At 39.6% G+C, this 22788-nt stretch overlaps 1 protein-coding gene across 1 annotated transcript in view; it reads left to right on the forward strand.

Annotated features, from left to right (window-relative positions):
- The window catches only part of LOC126456697 (uncharacterized), a 100899-nt gene extending 79188 nt beyond the window's left edge, over nucleotides 1–21711 (forward strand). Inside the window, exon 6 of the mRNA XM_050092435.1 lies at nucleotides 21087–21711. Within this exon, the coding sequence (XP_049948392.1) occupies nucleotides 21087–21381 (295 nt within the window). The 3' untranslated portion in view covers nucleotides 21382–21711. The remainder of the gene's footprint in view (nucleotides 1–21086) is intronic.
- The last annotated feature ends 1077 nt before the right edge of the window (nucleotides 21712–22788 follow it).

The following is a 22788-nucleotide window of genomic DNA, read 5'->3' on the forward strand; positions in this document are numbered from 1 at the left end:
CCCTACAAAACCTTTCACCTGACTCCATCAACCTCCTGACCCCACCAACACCCCACACCCCTACCTTCTACCTTCTTCCTAAAATTCACAAACCCAATCATCCCAGCCGTCCCATTGTAGCTGGCTACCAAGCCCCCACAGAACGTGTCTCTGCCTACGTAGATCAACACCTTCAACCCATTACATGCAGTCTCCCATCCTTCATCAAAGACACCAACCACTTTCTCGAACGCCTGGAAACCCTACCCAGTCTGTTACCCCCGGAAACCATCCTTGTAACCATTGATGCCACTTCCTTATACACAAATATTCCGCACGTCCAGGGCCTCGCTGCAATGGAGCACTTCCTTTCACACCGATCACCTGCCACCCTACCGAAAACCTCTTTCCTCATCCTGACCCACAACTTCTTCACTTTCGAAGGCCAGACATACCAACAATTAAAGGGAACAGCCATGGGCACCAGGATGGCTCCCTCGTACGCCAACCAATTCATTGGTTGCTTAGAGGAAGCCTTCTTGGTTACCCAGGCCTGCCAACCCAAAGTTTGGTACAGATTTATTGATGACATCTTCATGATCTGGACGCACAGTGAAGAAGAACTCCAGAATTTCCTCTCCAGCCTCAACTCCTTTGGTTCCATCAGATTCACCTGGTCCTACTCCAAATCCCATGCCACTTTCCTTGACGTTGACCTCCACCTGTCCAATGGCCAGCTTCACACGTCCGTCCACATCAAACCCACCAACAAGCAACAGTACCCCCATTATGACAGCTGCCACCCATTCCACATGAAACGGTCCCTTCCCTACAGCCTAGGTCTTCGTGGCAAACGAATCTGCTCCAGTCCGGAATCCCTGAACCATTACACCAACAACCTGAAAACAGCTTTCGCATCCCGCAACTACCCTCCCGACCTGGTACAGAAGCAAATAACCAGAGCCACTTCCTCATCTCCTCAAACCCAGAACCTCCCACAGAAGAACCCCAAAAGTGCCCCACTTGTGACAGGATACTTTCCGGGACTGGATCAGACTCTGAATGTGGCTCTCCAGCAGGGATACGACTTCCTCAAATCCTGCCCTGAAATGAGATCCATCCTTCATGAAATCCTCCCCACTCCACCAAGGGTGTCTTTCCGCCGTCCACCTAACCTTCGTAACCTCTTAGTTCATCCCTATGAAATCCCCAAACCACCTTCCCTACCCTCTGGCTCCTACCCTTGTAACTGCTGCCGGTGTAAAACCTGTCCCATGCACCCTCCCACCACCACCTACTCCAGTCCTGTAACCCGGAAGGTGTACACAATCAAAGGCAGAGCCACGTGTGAAAGCACCCACGTGATTTACCAACTGACCTGCCTACACTGTGAAGCTTTCTATGTGGGAATGACCAGCAACAAACTGTCCACTCGCATGAATGGACGCAGGCAGACAGTGTTTGTTGGTAGTGAGGATCACCCTGTGGCTAAACATGCCTTGGTGCACGGCCAGCACGTCTTGGCACAGTGTTACACCGTCCAGGTTATCTGGATACTTCCCACTAACACCAACCTGTCAGAACTCCGGAAATGGGAACTTGCCCTTCAGTATATTCTCTCTTCTCGTTACCCGCCAGGCCTCAATCTCCGCTAATTTCAATTTGCCGCCGCTCATACCTCACCTGTCTTTCAACAACATCTTTGCCTCTGTTCTTCCGCCTCGCCTGACATCTCTGTCCAAACTCTTTGCCTTTACAAATGTCTGCTTGTGTCTGTGTATGTGCGGATGGATGCGTGTGTGTGTGCGCGAGTGTATACCCCTTTTTTTTCCCTAAGGTAAGTCTTTCCGCTCCCGGGATTGGAATGACTCCTTACCCTCTCCCTTAAAACCCACATCCTTTCGTCTTTCCCTCTCCTTCCCTCTTTCCTGATGAGGCAACAGTTTGTTGCGAAAGCTTGAATTTCATGTGTATGTTTGTGTTTGTTTGTGTGTCTATCGACCTGCCAGCACTTTCGTTCGGTAAGTCACATCATCTGTGTTTTTAGATATATTACTGCAATCTTTTAATATACAAAGAACAGGCAAATACTTCATTCGATTCAGAATAACAATTTTCAACTTATTGTCAAGTACATCTTTTCTTAGCACAGTATTTTTCTGGTTTTACAAAGAATGGTTTTTTGACATTAGTAGTTGGTGAGGATAAAATTCTTTCAGGCCACTTTTTTAAAAGAGACGTTAACTCCACAATTCTGAGTAAGGACCTGAAAAATAAGCATATTTAGTGAACAACTCCCAAAAGGAGCAAAGTAAATTTTCACAGGCAGATTTTCATATTGCAGTAAACTAGAGAATTATATTTACAGATAGACGAAGACAAAAGCAAAGGCTGTGGGCAACAGTTAATTAGTGCATGAAACATTTACACATGAGAGAAACAGCATGTTTGCAAAAACCTTCTAATGTCAAAATATCTGACAAGTATCATTAAAAGTGAAGTAGCCAGTGATTAGCACACTGGACATGCATATGAGAGGACAGTGGTTCAGATCTTTGTCCAGCCATCCAGATTTAGATTTTCTATGATTTCCCTAAATTGCTCCTGGATAATGACAGGATGACAGGATTGTTCCTCTGAAATGGCATAGCTGATTTCCTCCCCAATCTTTGAAACAATCTGAGCTATTGCTCCATCTCTATCTCATTGTAGATAGGAGGTTAAACCCCTAATTTTTTTCCTTGCATAGCCAACCCTAGGGCAGATGGAAAGGTGGGGGTGGGGGGGGGGGGGGGGGGTAGTAACTGCTGTGCAGTATGACCGGCACTGGAAGGTTGATGCACGATTGCAGGCCAGAGATGGCCCAAAGAGATTCAGCTGTCAAAATTAACACTTTTATTATATTCATACATCTGTGCTTTTTGGTGTGGGGTAGCGACTATGCCTTCCCCCACTGCACATGGAAGGGGCCGGGTGACCTCGCAAGATGATAGCCTCTGTCCAGTCAGCTTGCTGCAACATGCGCATCCAGTTTTGCTGTTACCTGTGCTCAGTGTGTAGCATGCAGCGCCATTGCATGAGTCATGCAACAAGCACTTTGGATCAGCAGCATATAACGACGTTGTTGTGGTATGGTACTCAGCTCTGTGAGGAATGACTGCACCAAACAGCCATTGGCCTGTGGTGTGGCAGTCCAGGAGGCAGGTACCATCACGGAGACCTGTGCTCGTGATTGCTGCTGGTGGTGGCTCCATGCTGCTTCCTTCTCTTGCATAACCCCCACATCCTGGTAGAATTGTTGGATTGGGAATGCGTGTGCCATCACAATGGCAACTATTTATACAGGATAGCAGTGCTGCTGTGAGTGCACCGTTTTATCACGTTTTCAACAATACTACTGAAACCCTTCGGTGCAGAAATCCCCTTGCCTATAGTGCAAGAACCGTGCATTCCTGCTCTGTTGGCAGGTTTACAGATTTAGCCGAGCCTACAGCTACTACAATATTAGGTACATCGATTAGTCCAAATCTGATACACACTTGTCCTGTCCATTCACATCTAGTTCTATTTTTACTTCTGTTGTTATTATTGTGACCACACGAAATAATTTCACCACAAATTCAAACGAAGTAAAACAAATGAACAAAGGTACTTATCTTACTATTGTGTGGCTTGGTTATTCAGCTGTAAGGTGACAGACGATGGATCCATAATAGGTCACAGGTTCGATTACCAGCCAGTCTTGGGATATTTGTCTGTCACTTACTATTTCTTTCACATCTGACAATGTTAGCATGAAAAATATCAAACTGCACAATGGGTCAGAATCCATACCCCTGTAGCTGTCTGGGTAAGTCAGTTCAAGGCTGGAACAAGACAATTTTGCCTTGCACATTCTCAGTTTATACCTGCCACATATATTGTTTCTTTCATAGTGAAATTATTACCTTTCAAATTTATGAACCAGGTGGCATGTGTGGTGAAACAGGCACTGAGTTCCCGACTGTCACATTGTAGCAGCAATGTAGAAGTCCGAACAGTGTTTACATAACAGCTTGTTCAAGACGTGTCATTTCATAGACGGCTCTGCCTTTGATAGTATATGTTTTGCGAATTACAGAGATGGTAAAGTTGATAGGAGGATGCATAGGGCAAATCTTACTCTGGGGATGGTCTCAGGAGTAGGGGCAATAGGGTAAGGAAGTAAGTGCATAAGGAGCCATAGGGTCTAATAATGATATTGTAGAGATTGGGTGGGTGACAGAAAGTGATCCTAGGTGTGGCTACTTCAACAAGGATATGACTTCCTAAAATGATGCCCTGAAATGAGGTCTATTCTGTCAGAGACTTTGCCCACCACACCTAGAATGGCTTTCCGTTGCCCTTCCCATCTCCACAGTATTCTGGTCAAACCCTCTGCTCCTTTTGTGCCCATTTCTGTACCTATGGCTCTTGTATCTATTACTGTCTGCACTGTAAGACTTGCACTAAGATGCACCCACCTACCACCACCTATGCCAGTCCCGTTACTGGCAGAACATTTGCTATCAAAGGGAGAGCCACCGGTGAAACTACACATATATTTGAGAGCTATTTGTGTAATGTAAACGCTACCATTAGATTATCAGTTAGGATGAATGGGTATAGGCAGAGGCTGCGTAAAGGCAACACAAAATCCTGTTGCAGAGCATGCTACACAACATTACAGTCATGACCTTGATGCCTGTTACACCACATGTGCCATCTGGATTCTTCCTCTAGACACCAGTTTCTGCAAGCACCACAAGAGGGAACTAGTTTTACAGCATGAAGTTTCTGGAATCAGTTTTAGGTGTCAAAAGAAGAGAAAGGTAGAGAAACATGAGTGTCCAACTATGACACAGTAGAAATGACACTGTTCATATAATTTAGGAGCTATTTATTGGGCACATATTTTACTGTTTTCTCCCTTTAACTCTGTTTGTACGATATGACAAGTTTGTACAATATTATTCAATTGATGGTTTGGCAGTGGTGGCAAAGCTGTTTACCACATAAGTGTTCTAGTAATATGCCTGATATCTACACCCACATCTACTCAGAAAGCCCCTTACAGTGAACTTCCTGCACAGACTAACGCAAAATAAGGAGCAGAAATGCTTTGGGGCAGTGCAAGAATTAAATCCAAATGTGTGTGGACCATACTTTGAATGTAACTATTATTAACGGGTCGTATTTGGGAAGGTTACACATTTGCAGCACCAGTTTCATATTTTTTATGTTGACTTCTTACAACACATTTTATTGCAGACCACAAAACATCTTGTACAGTACATTGCTCTTCCTCTGCCACTGAGTTGTTCAAACATGTTGAAACTTCTTACAAAGTAAGAACATGATTCAAATTTGTAAACAGTTGTGCACCAACACCTCAAGACTAAAAGTTCCATAGTAATGTGAGACTGTTTAGTACCTTTGTGTTGATATCATGGGACAACAACTGAATACGTGAAGTTAGGAGGAAATCTTTTAGATTGTGGAAACAAATGGTGAAACAATGCACAATTATTGCACGAGGAAAGACTGACCTCAAGAACTCTTTATCACGAGTTGGGAGGACAAGAGAAGCTCTCATACCAGAAGGAGACGGTTTTCAGGTGGAGAAGACAAAGAAACTGATCAGTTACAGAATATCACCAAGTTCAGTCTCAGTTTGAGCCAAGACACCGAAAGTATCTTGATTAGAAGGTTTCAGTCCTGACTTTCCACACTAGCTCACTCTCCCGTGAAAAATTCTACACATGATGCAGGGATTTTCGGATACTTGGTGTAAGTAGAGGTCTGCATCTGGCACTTATGCTTGCTCTAAGCATGTTGTTCCACAGAAGTGAGGTAGACGTGAATGTAACTGCATGGGGCACAGCAGGCAACTAGATTCTTTCTTACCTGTTAGAGCATCCCATGGTCAAGTTGCCCAACCATCTGATCTTATTACTCAGTCGCCACTCAGTCACGTGGCACAAGATTGTTGCTCAAGAACATGAAAATCAGGAGAGTGTTAAAGTGAAGATTGATTTGATAGAATGTATTCTAAGTGCAAAACAGTGCGGTTGTAGCAATTTCAGAGAGAAATTTTCATTTGTGACTGGTCAGGATAGAAATTTTGTTGGCTGTATGTACTGTCAGGTGTTGTTCTCTTCTGTTTCACACACCCATGATGGGGCATCTGAATGCACATCTGCAGAACATGACAGTGTGAGTTCTGAAGCATTACCAGCATCAGTAAAAAATAAGTCCTTTTAGTTGCCTAAAATATGCGTAGAAAAGATGTGCCAGAGGTCTTTGCTCATTTATACTAATATCAGGTGGAGAATGTCAGAATTTGTCAGGAGCCTGTAAACAACATTTCAGAGTTTCAACAAGTGGATATTCCTAACACTACAACAATAGCATGAAACACTGAAAGACAAGTCAATAAAATGTGAGCAAATATGATGCCCAGTATTGTGCAGACCATAGATGTGGATCAATGTGCATGTACACTAGCATTATACTTGGCTGTTGCCTGTGTCACAGCTGCCAGCTGCAGCAAATTGGCTCCGCCACCTCCTCCATAGAAGACAGACGTCACCTATGGTCGAGCCATCAACCTCACAGCAATTTACCATGGGTTACCCTCTTCCAATGCACCAGTAACACAATTGGAAGATCATCACACCACCACCAGCCCTCGTGGTACCAGGTATTCAGTGCTGCTACCATTCGCACTAGCTCACCTCTTTGAGTTACTTGCCATCACCATGTTTTCCCAGTATTCTTCTCGTGGATTGCTTTACAGGTCGCCACCCAGCTGCTCTCCCTCTGAAATCCAAATGTGTGTATATTTAAATTAACAGTACATTATTACATAGTAAATATTCGCTATTTTACGGCCCAAATTTTCTTGGTTTCTTAAATTTATTTTTCCCCACCATTTCATCCCATAAACGTAGATATGTGCTCCAGCTCATTTGCATAATAATTTTATGACCTAAATGAGTATTACATGAAACAACTTTATTTGCAAATAATTACTACATTCAGGCAACATTATATGAGTAGCACTAAATATTAAACAAGAAAGTACATACTGTGTAAATATTTATATAACAACACATTATTAATGTTATGAACAAGACAATATTGTGGATTCAATTATTCCAGAAATCAGTCTGATGTTATAAATAAACCAAACAGGATACAATAAGAATGCTACTCTAACTCAGTTTCAGTTAGATCTGGATCTTGCGCAGTTGCATCAGGTTCTGTAGGAAGACGCTTAAAGTTGTAAAACACTGGTGGTATAAGAGGCAGCAGGTCAAGTAAATCCTTCTTCTTTTCGTTAGATGTAGGCATAAGTGATTTGTTTTTCCTTTCCACTTGGTCCATTGATGGCCTGCCCCTTCTACTGAAACTCAGCATCTTGAAAGGTTCGTCACCCAAGGAATTCTTATAGTTGATCATTCCTTCATTGTCAGTATACTGGAGCCATTGAACAGCATGCCATGAGTAATGTTCTCCATCTGTGTTTTTCTTTCTAGAAATCAAACTAGATTTGAGCAGTCTAGCATAGTCATTAAACTGATCTTGGTTTAATTCTGTAACGTGTTTCTTTTCTGTGTCTCCCGGTTGCCACATGCTTTGCTATAAACGCAACTCTTTCATCATGTGTGTCGAATCCCTAGTGTTCTGAAAAAATAGTTTTGCAAATATCATTTTCCAGAATGAGAAAAAATTTCTTTTTGCACTGTTTAAGAGGTTTCATCTTTCTAGCATCTACTTCCTTCACATTAACATTAATGTATGACTGTCGAGTATGCAAAAGAACAGTTCATTCTTTGCGCAATGCTGTAGCCCAACCTTGTTGAATAACTGTACCTTCACAATTGCCATTGCTTGTAGAAGGCTGTGCAATTCCATCTCTTGAAAGAGATGTCTCCACCACAGGGTCTGCAGGAACATTTTGCACAATGTATTCTTGCTGCTGATCTGAATCATCAAGAGGGACTTTTAGTTTTTTAATAATGTGACTTTTTCTTCTCATTATTATTTCATCATCTAGGCTGCTTTCACTTTCTGAACCTGGTACATATGTCTTTTCTTGATCACTGTCATCATCATAATCCAAAATATCTGACAGTGAAGATGCTAGTTTGTTCATTGATGGTTTGTCAGGGGCTCCCTCCAACATATCCTTAATTTTATCTTCCAGTTGACTCATACGTTGTGTGTGCAGCCAGTCCTCTTCTTTGGGTCATCAGCTATGTCGCTCTCACTGTTTAATTCTTCTCCGAAAACTGTATCAGATTAAAGGGAGTAGTATCAACCAGCTCTCTAGTCTTGAAATAAATCGTGTACTCATAGAATATTTTCCATTCAAAAACAATATATTTTCAACTCTCATCCCAAAAGTAACAATTATTCTGTACAAGCTTCAGCAAGCCAACTGGTTTCAAGATAAATGTCAGAATCAACAAAACATCCATACAATTTCATACATGCTGCCTCGTGCAGAGCCAATAGTCTCTATACAATACACACTTCATATTTCTGTGTAACAATCCTCATGACACCAAAAACCTCGGAACATTATTTTTGTATTCTAACTGGAAGGCAGCGTGTGGGTCTGCCCCTGAAAGCTGAAAGTTTGGCTGAATGAAGAAAGCAAGTAGGAGCAGGTGAGGTAAAACACGTTAGTACTGCAAGTAAGTACAAGGTGCATTCAAGTTCTAAGGCCTCCGATTTTTTTTCTCCGGACTGGAAAGAGAGAGAAACATGCGCATTGTTTTAAAATGAGGCCGCGTTCATTGTCAATACGTCCCAGAGATGGCAGCACTGTACGGCAGATGGAATTTTACCGCCAGCGGCGAGAATGAGAACTGTTTTAAATACTTAAAATGGCGACGTTTTCCTTACTTGAACAGCGTGCAATCATTCGTTTTCTGAATTTGCTTGGTGTGAAACCAATTGAAATTCATCGACAGTTGAAGGAGACATGTGGTGATGGAGTTATGGATGTGTCGAAAGTGCGTTCGTGGGTGCGACAGTTTAATGAAGGCAGAACATCGTGTGACAACAAAGCGAAACAACCTCGGGCTCGCACAAGTCGGTCTGACGACATGATCGAGAAAGTGGAGAGAATTGTTTTGGGGGATTGCCGAATGACTGTTGAACAGATCGCCTCCAGAGTTGGCATTTCTGTGGGTTCTGTGCACATAATCCAGCATGATGACCTGAAAATGCGAAAAGTGTCATCCAGGTGGGTGTCACGAATGCTGACGGACGACCACATGGCTGCCCGTGTGACATGTTGCCAAGCAATGTTGACGCGCAACGACAGCATGAATGGGACTTTCTTTTCGGCGGTTGTGACAATGGATGAGATGTGAATGCCATTTTTAAATCCAGAAACAAAGTGCCAGTCAGCTCAATGGAAGCACACAGATTCACCACCACCAAAAAATTTTCGGGTAACCGCCAGTGCTGAAAAAATGATGGTGTCCATGTTCTGGGACAGCGAGGGCGTAATCCTTACCCATTGCGTTCCAAAGGGCACTACGGTAACAGGTGCATCCTACAAAAATGTTTTGAAGAACAAATTCCTTCCTGCACTGCAACAAAAATGTCCGGGAAGGGCTGCGCGTGTGCTGTTTCACCAAGACAACGCACCTGCACATCGAGCTAACGTTACGCAACAGTTTCTTCGTGATAACAACTTTGAAGTGATTCCTCATGCTCCCTACTCACCTGACCTGGCTCCTAGTGACTTTTGGCTTTTTCCAACAATGGAAGACACTCTCCGTGGCCGCACGTTCACCAGCCGTGCTGCTATTGCCTCAGCGATTTTCCAGTGGTCAAAACAGACTCCTAAAGAAGCCTTCGCCGCTGCCATGGAATCATGGCATCAGCGTTGTGAAAAATGTGTACGTCTGCAGGGCGATTACGTCGAGAAGTAACACCAGTTTCATCGATTTCAGGTGAGTAGTTAATTAGAAAAAAAATCGGAGGCCTTAGAACTTGAATGCACCTCGTAAAAGTGGTTTACTGGTGCTTGAATATATACAGAGGCATACATAACTTTGTTCAGATGAGCACATAGGTGCGAGGTCTTAGACCCGTCATAAGTAGTGCAAAGTCTATATATGAAGCAAAGTGTCCCAGCCATCTGCTCGTGGTCCAATAGGCTGAATCTGCAGCGGCGCTCGTAGAGCTGAACAGCGCCACTAGAGGGCATTGTCATCGGTGTTGAAGTGCCAACCTATGAACTTGCCCCTACGCCGTGGCATCTTAGCTATCGATACCACAATTATGCAAACACTATTTGACTTTTTGATATAAATTCCAAGGTGCTGCTGGTAACCACTTGTCAGGGCCGCTTGTCTGATGCAGCTCCTGGCTTCTCGTGACAGCTGTTCCCCCTGCACACACAGATATGTGTGGTGAAGTAAAAAGGCGCTCTCACCCTCGTCATTAAAATACCGGGTGTTCGAGACGGTGGAGAGTCAAGTGTTTCTAGCATTTACCCCAAAATTCTTGAAGCACTACAGATGTGGAAGGCTGCTCAGTTCCATCTCTTGAAAGAGATGTCTCCACCACAGGGTCTGCAGGAACATTTTGCGCAATGTATTCTTGCTGCTAATCTGAATCATCAAGAGGGACTTTTAGTTTTTTAATAACATGACTTTTTCTTCTCATTATTATTTCATCATCTAGGCTGTTGCCTTTTCTGAACCTGGTGCATATATCTCTTCTTGATCACGTCATTATCATAATCCAAAATATCTGACAGTGAAGATGCTAGTTTGTTCATTGATGGTTTGTCAGGGGCTCCCTCCAATATCTCCTGTATTTTATCTTGTTCGGATAGTGGTGGAGACAATATTAAATTGTTATCACTGCATTCATCTAAAAATAAACAATAAAATGTTTTGTAGAAAGTAATAGGGTTTCATATTCAGTATCCTTAATTATTGTCTCTGTAGTTTTACAAGAAGTGCAATTTGACACAAGATTTATAAAGAGGCCTAGATGACTACATTTTATTTAGTCTTGTAAATCAGTTTAAAGATCCACTTACTTGTGTTAATGCCAGTCTGTTCCTGCAGTGAATGAACCATTTCCTTCCAGCAGTAAACATTTTCAAACATGTTCAATAATCAGTGAATGTTAATCTTGCCTCTTTCACAATGCGACAACAATGCACATATTTATAGCACAAGCTTCCTTAATAATACAATATTGCCAACCCTGGGAAAGATTACAGAATAACAAATATAAGTTTAAAATGTTTAGTGCTACTAAGGGCATAAGTCAACATAAAACTTGTTCAGTTTATCACACACAGGGCATGAGTCGACGTAAGCCTTTAATACAAAACAAACGTTAGCAAATATGACTTAAGGCACAGTGACCACCACTAAAGCTTGTGTTTTCCTTTTCAATGTTGTTTAATAAACCAAAAATGACCAAAAAGTGACTTATACCCTTATGACCCTGCACTAAAGATATAAGACATCACAATCCTTCCAACATTACTCATGCATTACACATTTTGAATACATTTCTTCACACATTTGGGATGACGATTATGTGAAAAATGAGCTTGTAGTGGTTTATTCCATTATTTATGCTGTGTTTCAGGAAGGTAGCTGGTTTCATGAATTTGTTATAGACAACTTTGAAGCAATAGATGGTGCCTGGCTGGTAGAGCTTGTTTAGAATGCTACAGTGTGTAGTTATGATAAATCCATGTAAATATTTGTGCAGAAAGGTGTTGCAGAAAAAGTTACCAGTTATGACAGCAAAACTTCAAAAGGACTCTCTCTTTTTAGAGCTGTTCAAAGATGCAACACAAGTATTTGAAAGCAAGAAGTACCCCACAATACATCAAAATTAATTCACTGACTGTGAGTTCCTTGATATCAGCTGAATTAGATATAGATCTACTACCAAATAGTGACACATGAAATTTATGCAGGGCCAAGACTCAAATCCGCATTTTGTGCTTATCATGAGCTGTCATCTTAACCACTATCAGCACCCTGGACCAACCCAAACTTCAACATGTCACACTGTCTCTGTCCTTGTATTGTAGTCCACTAAATTCAACACCTGTTGAAATATTTTGTATAGTTATGGATCATCAACAGTGCCTGTTCTTTCAGACATGCGTGTAAGTTGTACAATGCTGTTAGTTTTGTTATAGATGCATAAACTGAAAACCCATTACAACACAGAGACCGATGACATGTAAATACATTTCTTTAAATGAGTGTGAAATCAGTTTTCTTAGTTAATTAGGCAGTTTCATGTTCCATGGATCATCTGCACGATCAATAATAATGTCTCCGTCTCATGGAGTTGAAGACTCAGTTTCAGACATTGCACAAAATAACATCATTTCTGTGGCCACCCTTCCAGTTACTAAAATGATACCCATTGCTGAAAAAGGCAAGATGTTAAATGCTGTGCATCAAATTTATGATGAAATATCAGTTCAAGGTAAGCTAGAATAAAATTTTAATATGACGATAACCCTCCCCCCTGCCCCCCCTCCCTTTTCTCTCTTTCTCTCTCTCTCTGAAAATATTTATTTCAGGCTGCCTAGAGTATGTCAGAGTACGTCAGATCCACTCCTGAGGCAAAAAATGAAGTCTCTGTTTTCAGAGTGGCTTGACTGTGGGCCACATATACTCATCTTCATCACCATGTGCTCGGGCCAACTGCAGGTCAACCTCATTGGTAGATTGAGTATCATGTGACACACAGTCAAGCCACTCTGAAAACAGACTTCCTTTTTTTGCCTGAGGAGTGCAGCTGCTGTACTCTGGCGTACTGTAAGCAGCATAAAAAAAATATTATCAGAGAAAGGGGGGGGGGGGGGAAGAAAGAGGGATCATTGTCATATTAAAATTTTATTCTAGCTTACCTCAAACTGATATTTCATCATAAATTTGATGCACAGTATTTAACATCCCATTTTTGTTAGCAATGGACATCATTTTTAGCAGCTAGAAGGGCAGCTGCATAAATGTTATTTTGTGCAATGTCTAATTTTGGGCCTTCTCCATGAGATACACACACAGCACTTTCATTACCTACAGTTACCAGACAATAATACAACAGTTTTGCTTTGCTGTCAAACACCAGTGATACTAAAACTAGTCTTTTTTTAACTAAATACAATTTTCATTTACCGGACATATGGAGGGAGAATAATAATAATAATAATAATAATAATAATAATAATAATAATAATAATAATAATTTGTGATGTGAATATAAAATGACTTGTTCCAAATCATAGTGATTGATCGTGCAGATGATCCATAGGACATGAAACACTAATTGACTGAGAAAACTGGATTAACAGTCTTTTAAATAAATGTACATATATATCACCTGTCTTTGTGTTGTAATGATTTTTCAGTTTATGCATCTATAACAAAACCAACGACATTGTGCAACTTACATGCATGTCTGAAAGAACAGACACTGTTGATGAGCCATAATTGCAGGAAATACTTCGAAAGGTGCTGACATAAGGACAGAGACAATGTGACATGTGAATGTTTCGGCTGGTCCAGAGAGAATGCATTGGTAGTCTAAGTGGTTAAGGTGATAGCTCATGATGAGCAGGAAATCCGGGTTTGAGTCCTAGTACAGCACAAATTTTCATGTGTCACTATTGGGTAGTAGATCTATACCTAATTCAGCTGATGTCAAGGAATTTGCAGTCAGTGAATTAATTTCAATGTATTATAGGATAGGATATGTATTATAGGATTGCCTTCAAACACTTGTATTGCATCTTCTAATGGCTCTACAAAGTCAAGAGCCCTTTGAAGTCTTGCTGTCATAACAGGTAAGTTTTTCAGTGACACCTTTCTGCACAAGTATTTCCATGAATTTATCCTACTGCCTAAATCGCACTGTAGCGTACTAAACAAGCTGTACCACCTAGTCACAATTTATTGTTTTAAAGTTATCCATAAAAATTCATGTGACTATTCTTCTTCCTGGAATCCAGTGTAAATAATGGGATAAACCACTAAAACCTCGTTTTTCAAATAATCGTCATTGAAAATATGTGCAGAAATGTATTCAAAATGTGTAATGCATGAATAATGCTGGAATAATAGCAATGTTTTACATATACTAGCACCACAGCTAGTGACAATTAATATCTTATTAAAATTCTGAGGACTTCTAAATTAAACAATATTTCCTCAAGAAGGTCCTTAATAAATTCCCCCCCTCCCCTCCTTTCTTCTTCTTCTTCTTCTTCTTCTTCTTCCTCAACTTCTTAGGAAAGTGAGTTGTTGCTGGTACTATCTTTTGTAGAGACCGATCTTGATCAACAAACTGTGCACTAATAAATAGGCAGCACTTTTTCTTATACGGATTGGTCCACATACCTGCTGTGGTAAGTCCCATTGTGGGTGCTGAACACTACTAATGAATGGGTGTGCCCACACAGCCAAAGAACAGTGGAACATTATTTACACTACATATCAAGCAAGTTCAAAGTAATGATCTGATATGGATAAAACATTGGACAGTAACAGTTTCTTTGAAGATACAAGCTGTTTCATTTATACTAACTGTTGTCACTATAGTAAGTTTGCTGTCTGTTCTAACAGGGTATCATTGACTTGGCCAGGAAAGTTTTGCACATGGACATCGTCCATTGTTGATGCAGCTGTGATAACTTAGTGGTTTTGAATGTGGCATGCGATTCAGAGGGGTTCAGACTGGTGAACCGTGGATTCGGCCCACATAAATCCATGAGTGTATTGTGCCCTTAGTGAATGAAACTTTGATTGAGGGACCACTTGTGTGGTTGACATTAAGCACAGAGAACTTGCGTGCTTGTCATTAAGCCCAGAGAACCACAAACTGTGAACTTCTGATGTCGACTCCTGGATAGTAAGTAGGTGGCAACCTATAAAGCCCTCCAGCAGAACAACAATGGGAAACTGTGGTGGGGGCATGTAATATGGAAGAGGCGGCCTAGTGCGAATGATAGCAACACTAAGTGCAGTGAACATAGCACTACCTGGTATTGTGGTAGCTGCTGGTGGTGTGATCATCTTCAGTTGAGTTACTGGTGGCAACCTATGGTACACCGCTGTGAGGTTGATGGCTCGACCATAGGTGACATCTCTCTCCTGTGGAGGAGGTGACGGATCCATTTTGCTGCAGTCGGTGGCTGTTATGTAGACGACAGGCAAGTATAATGCTAGTGTACATACACATGCATTCACATCTATGGCGTGCACAACACTGGGCATCATATTTGCTCATATTTTATTGACTTGTCTTTCAGTGTTTCACGATACTGTTGTAGAATGAGGCAGAACGTTAGGGATATCGACTTGTTCAAACTCTGAAACGTTGTTTACAGGCTCCTGACATAAACTCGGAAATCCTCCATGTGATATTAATATGAATGAGCAAAGGTCTCTGGCACACTTTTTTTATGCATGTTTCAGGTAACTAAAAAGACTTTCATCTTTTACTGTAGATGGTAATGCCTCTGAACTTAGCACTTTGTCATGTTCTACAGACTTGCCTTCAGATTTGGATCTATGTAAGAAGAATGTACAACAGCTGCCACAGTGCAAGTAGCCAACACAGTTTCTCTCCTGATCAGTCGCTAATGAACATTTCTGCCAGAAACTGCTATGGCCATTGTCTTTCGCACTCAGGATATGTTCTATCAAATCAACCTTCACTTTAGCTCTCTCCTTATTTTCCTGTACCATGATCTGGTGCCAGGCGACTGAATGGTGATTGGGAAAAGAGATAAGACAGTTGGGCCATTTGAGCATCGGGATGCTCTAAGAGGTAAGAAAGGAAGAAGTTCCTCACTGTGTCCCAAACACTTACATTGACATCTGCCTGACTTCTATGTAACTACAGGATAACCCACTTTTACATTTCTGGACTTAACATTTTCCTGCCATTTAGGACATTTTTTTATCACTCCTGTCAAATTTCGTATGTCCACAATGTTAATTCACACCCTATTTTGCACCAATATATTTATAATTTTCCTGAGATTTACACTTTGTGAAAAAATGTTTGTGGAAAAAATATCTGACATAAAATGATGTTGGCCATCAAGTAGTGTTTACAAAGATTATGTGGTTAGGCTTCTTGACACCAGGGTGCTCTACTAAGCGGATTTAAACTGGTAAACATGTAAAAGTTGGAACAATTCGTGCTGTATCTCCTGTCACTGCCAGACTCTACTCTGCATGTTGACTGCTAGGAGTAACTAGGTTCGTACGAATAAAGTATCATGATGAATCACAACCATTTCCAAACTGCCTCTGCAGCACATGTGCAGTTATGTGATTGTTGTAATCGTCGTCACACCTCTGTTGAATCATATTTAGTGTGTTTCATCTTTGGGCCGATCGTAGTGCTAGTTGACACCTTCATTCAGTTTGCGTTGTTGACATGTTTTTGGTTTAAACACAGTGAGAATTATGTATTGTCATGCTGAGCAAAATGTGTTTGAAAGATTTATTGTCATTGTTAAGTGCAATATTTACTTATGTATTTATTGTGATGTTACACAAAAAAAAAAAAAAAAAAAAAAAATTGAGTGATAGTTTGCGTATGTGTGGTTTTCTACATAACTGAGGAAGCACAGTACCTCGAGAAGACGACTACAGTTCAAGAGACGCATAACAATGCATGTGCAAACACCAAACAAAATACTTATGTATATTTTTGCTATTGATATCGAGAAAAAATTCTGGAAACGCACTGTGCTAAGCATGAAAAAATATATAACTGACACAGTGTTTCGTTATTTGAGTAATGAGTGACTGCTGCAGGCATTCCAAAAACATCAATAATAATGTATGAAATTGAGTCAAATGTTTCTGCTTCCCATGATATTAGTAGTTTTTATTAGATAATAAACCATTATTAGATGATAAACAAGTCCCTGACATGAGTATTTTGATGTCTATTATGTGCACATACGTAAAATGCAAAAGTGAAAGGGGGTTTCCTACACATAACTTTTACTGTTTAAAATGTTATTTCCCTCATTTTACATTTTGCTGAATTTTACACCATTTTTTTTAAATCCTTTGAAAAGTGGAAAAGCTGGGTTTCACAAAAAAAGTACATGCTCCATGCAATTTGAGCAAGCATAAGTGCCAACTATCCGAAAATCTTAATTCCTACATCATGTAGAATTTCTCACGGGAGAGTGAGCTAGTGTGGAATGTCAGGACTGAAACCTTCTAATCAAGATACTTTCGGTGTCTTGGCTCAAACTGAGACTGAACTTGGTGATATTCTGTAACTGATCAATTTATTTTGTCTTCTCCTCCTGAAAACTGTGTTCTTCTGGTATGAGAGCTACTCTTTCTCCTTCCAGCTGGTGATGAAAATTCCTTGAGGTCCATCTTTCCTGGTGCAATAATTGTGCATTGTTTCACCACTTGTTTTCATAATCTATAACATTTCTTCTTAACTTAACGTATTCAGCTGTTGTCCCATGACATCAACACAAAGGTACTAAACAGTCTCACATTACTATGGAACTTTTAGTCATGAGGTGTTGGTGCACAACTGTTTACATATTTGAATCATGTTCTTACTTTGTAAGAAGTTTCAACATGTTTGAACAACTCATTGACAGAGGAAGAGCAATGTACTGTACAAGATGTTTTGTGGTCTGCAATAAAATGTGTTGTAAGAAGTCAACATAAAAAATATGAAACTGGTGCTGCAAATGTGTACCCTTCCCAAATACGATCCGTTAATAATAGTTACATTCAAAGTATGGTCCACACACATTTGGATTTAATGCTCGCACTGCCCCAAAGCATTTCTGCTCCTTATTTTGCATTAGTCTGTGCAGGGAGTTCACTGTAAGGGGGCTTTCTGAGTGTAGATATGGGTGTAGATATCAGGCATATTACTAGAACACTTATGTGGTAAACAGCTTTTCCACCACTGCCAAAACGTCAATTGAATAATATTGTACAAACTTTTCATATCGTACAAAAAGAATTAAAGGGCAGAAAAAAGTATTAGAAAGCTGTATTAATGTGCCCCAATAAATAGTTCCTAAATTATATGAGCAGTGTCATAGTTGGATACTCACGTTTCTCTACCTTTCTGTCCTTTTGATATCTAAAACTGATTTGAGAGACAGTTCATTGCATTGTGATTCTTCTCCCCCCCCCCCCCCCCCCTTTTGCATAGATGCTCAACAGAGCAACAGTTTGAATCTGCATAGAACTTCCTTTAACCACTGTCATAAAGACACTGCTTCACAACTTTCATTTTCAAGATATTTCCAACAGAACTGAAAAATTTTACTGATAATCCACAGATTTTTAAATCCAAGTTTGAAAACCTCCTTACGCCAGACTGCTTTTATTCTGTCAGTAGTCAGAGGCTTTGTCTGTTTGTCTGTAATCTATTATTCATTTACACGTAACATCGATATTGCACACCTTAGATTTTTAATTTTTTAGTTTACAGTCCAGAGTTAAACATGCGTGTTTTCTATTTCACTGGTTTACTTTTTGCATTGTTTTCTTAGTCCCACACATACAGCTCATATGCTGTGCATGGTACTTCCAACAGAATGTTCAGAAAGTGCTCTCACTTAACAAATAATGTACTAGCTGATGAAAACAATCTCTTGCTCACTCCGTAGAACCTTAAAGTATGTAAACATCTTCAGTACTGAAATTTTTAAAAATATTTGACAAAGTAACATTTCTAAAAAATAGTATCGCACCTTAATAATAATGATGTATTATGTAGTAAGTCATTGTTGAGATTAGAGGAGGACAGATAACTGAAGAATACCATTCACGCTTTATTCCCTAAATACTACAATAATCAAAAACAGAATATTATCACAAAACTTTTTTTGTGACCTCCCCAAAAGTATCAGAAATTTCCACTGTCACTTGTATAACAAATCCATTAGAGACTCCCCCATCTTGTTCATGTGATGCTAGAAGGTGATTTACATAACATTTTTTTCCTTCCATGGCAGGTATGGTATTTGGCAAATAACTTAGAGAAATTAAGCAAATTGAAACACCAGTTTCCTAACATATTACATCAGAAAATGCAGTGAATAACCATTGACTTTCTAAAAGCACACACATAATTACCAACTTCCATATGGCCTGTATTTACTTTCTCTTATATCCTGCCACTCAAGCAAAGTGGAAACTGAATGAGAGTGGGGTAGATATTTTCTGCGTAGAAGATTGTTCTGCTTCTAAGGGGTGTGACTCCAGAGGTCATTGTAAAAATGTCACTTGAGTATACCCATTGATCCTCTACAACATCTCAATCCAGCAGCAGAATTAGCAGTTTGTATCTCACCAGTGAAGCCTTTTTAAGCTGATATACAAATATGACTGTTGCTTTGCTGTGATCTTGGAACTCTTGATTGTATGTGTTGATTTATGTTGATTCTTGCTTTGTTCATTGGTACTGATTTGAACTGCTCATGTTATTTGCAGCTTTATAGTTTTCTCGCTACTGTGTTTTTGGTGCTGAACTTTATGTTCATCTGGGTTTCACATGCTAAGTGGTTCATGTCAGTAACCTGTCTAGTCTATCAGGCTATGACAGTAACATAAATTTGCTGTAATCAGCTACTGTACTACTAATGTAACATGATGCTGATTGTGTTATATGTATGTCAAATACATATAACATTAAATTTATAAAGTTTTTACCTGTATAAGTTGTGCCTTTTTTTTAAAAATCAGAGTTTTGTAGTACTAATTTCGTAGAAAATAACTGATTTGCGTCATTTTAAACAAAAAGAGTTGAAAAATTGCGCAATGTAAGTCTGTTAATGGGCACTGGAGAGTTCTCTGAATGGAGTGAAGTCTTCGGTAATGTTCCAGATGGATGGACAGTAGATCTACTGGTACCTATACATTTGAATGACTACGTTTATTATAAAAATTGAAAAAATAAAAATAAAACAGACTTTTTGTAGGGGACTCTTTCAAGATGTGCTGCAGCGAAGAAAAGAGTAAATAATACTTTTTAAAGAGCTGACAGTTTCCTGCAAAGAGTGTCATCCCTTTTTAGGTAAAGGAAGAACTTAAACTGAAAGAAACACATTCTGAAATTTTTTGACTAACTAGGTTTGACAACCTTTGTATTTAGTGTCATTGGATATCTGTGAGGAAGTCAAATCACTAATTTAACAAATTTGCCTGTTGTAATTTGTTAATGTTTTGGGGAGTAATATGCTGGTGTAAGCAATTTGTGGAAAACTGTGTACTCGAAGTACGTTTGTGCTCGAAATTAACAGCAGTATCTGTAATCAAATATTAAATAAAGAAATAATCTTCATTACTGTGTATTGAAGCTGTTATTTATTCAGAAATGACTGAATTTTGCTACGATAAAATTTATGAACATTTGCCTCGTGGTGGTGCAAATTGCATGACTGTCAGCAAGTTAACTTTGTTAGCTTTAAAAAAAATTTTCCTTGGTCATTATTCCTGTTCTGTCGATGAATTTGTATTTGTAAGCTTGAAGCACAGGTAGCACAAAAGAATAACTTGCTTACCACTGTGGTTTCTCGGTTTTCCTCAGCAAGATTGATTCATAGTGTACTTTCGGTTACCCAGCCAAGTGTTCACCCCTCCCTCACCAGAACAGTGGAATTGACAAGTCTGTTGGACAACTGAAAGCATGCTAATAATTTGGGAACTGTTGCTTGTTAATTTAAGTATTTTAACTGTTGTATGTACTCAGCTCTATGTTACATATTTGTTTGTAGATTTGCAGCATTATCCCTGTATGAATTATGTTAAGGAATACGTTAACTGGCTACCTTTCAACATGTATTGGTAACTAATGGTATTCATGCAACATATTAATGTGATTCTTTTTTAATGCTGTTCTCATTTATATTTTTGTGTCAGATGTGTCTCATTTCATCATATGGTTAACTTCCAGTGGGTGCCGAAGTCTCAGTGTGGTTAATTTGATGTGATATTCTGTCATATACAAACACTTTTCTATTACTTCTGAAACATATTTTTTCCTCCTCTTCTTTTCAGGGCTGTTGTTGAGAGTGGTTCCATGCAGTTAACTGAGTGGCAAGCAACACTTCTACAGGTAGCAATTGTTCCTTCAACAGATGAGATACTAAATGAGAAAATAATTACACTTCTTTTAAAGGCTGGTAGTGGATTGTCATCTAGTGCAAAATTTGGACAGTTGCTGATTACTGTTATACAGAAAATTGGTCCTTCATTGTCTATTAATAAACGAGAATATCTTGCAGCTGTTTTGGCTGAGCATAAAACTGTGGCTCGTAAAATTGGGGAGAAAGCTCTTAAAGCTCTGAAGTGAGTGTTAAGAAACAACTTTTAAGTGTAAATTTTTTACAAACAGATAACAAAAGTTCCTCCTAATTCATAAAATATGTTGTTCACGACTGATAAGATCCACACACAGTTATACTCAACGTTATTTTCCAATAAAAAGAGAGCACAACCCCCCCAGGTTTCAGGACAACATCCCATCTTCAGGTGCATCTGAAAAATTACAGCCAAATGTGATAACTATACATATTGTTAAACCGTAAAGAAACCAATAGAACATTAGTAACATTTTAAAGAGGATACCACAATATGTACAGAATATCCATACAAATCAACTAAAAAGGAATAATATAGTGATTCTCCAGAATTTATTTATTTATTTATTTATTTACTTGTCATTAGCCAACATTTGTTGAAATAGACAGTTTTGACATTACATTTGATAGTGAATCTAAAATTGCGAAACTATGTTCATTCAGATTACATTACATGAGGATAGAAGAGTTATTCTCTACATTATAATTCCTTAACATCATAGTTACTCTCTACTACTTTCCAATTCCTTAACATCATAGCTACTCTCACTCTCTACTACATTCCAATTCCTTTACATCATAGATACACTTATCAATGAACAATTTGTGCAGCTGCTTCTTGAAGGCATCACCTTGTAGGTCTTTCAGTGATGGTGGTAACTTGTTATATAATTTTAATCCTGTTTGTTTAAACCTATTTTGGACCTTAGACAGCCTAGTAAAGTCTACATCAAGATTGTTTTTATATCTGGTTGTGGGGCGGCAGGTGGCATAATTGTTAATGTTCCTATTATTTATTTAACGCTGTTGTTTGCCGTTCTCAACACTGGCGCTCTAACTACAATATTGGCAACCAGAAAATGATTAGCAAAACGTGAAGCCTGTAATTAGAATTCCTAGTGCCCACTTCATCTGAGAAATACATTTATAGCTACAGCTTATAGCTCTGAGGAATTAGGAGATTGTCTGGGATTCATAATCAAAAACCATTCTCTCTAAAATGTTCACTATATTCTGAAAGTCACAGACCAAAAAGAATCCACACAATCCAACTACCAGAGCAGTTCATAGTCTAATGCGCTGATACCACTATAACTGTTCAAATTAAATGTTTAAGTGAATGCTCGCCATAATTTGATGATAATGTTCATCAAATGCCAGGCTAATAATGGTAGAATGTCTGTCCTGCGGCGGCACGTGAAAATACGACATACGCAAACTAAAGATAGATCATTAACGTCCTCCCAAAAGCAACACTTCACTCGAAAACGATTTCATGGTTACGCGTATCCCGAGTAACTTATTACTGCATCTGAGGCTGTTTATATCAATGATACCGACGCGACGCGACTCCCGGCACAGGTGGTGCGCTAATCAGCGTCTGGAGAGAACTGGGGCCT

This window comes from Schistocerca serialis, chromosome 2 (genome assembly GCF_023864345.2).
Source record: "Schistocerca serialis cubense isolate TAMUIC-IGC-003099 chromosome 2, iqSchSeri2.2, whole genome shotgun sequence".
Lineage (NCBI taxonomy): Eukaryota > Metazoa > Arthropoda > Insecta > Orthoptera > Acrididae > Schistocerca > Schistocerca serialis.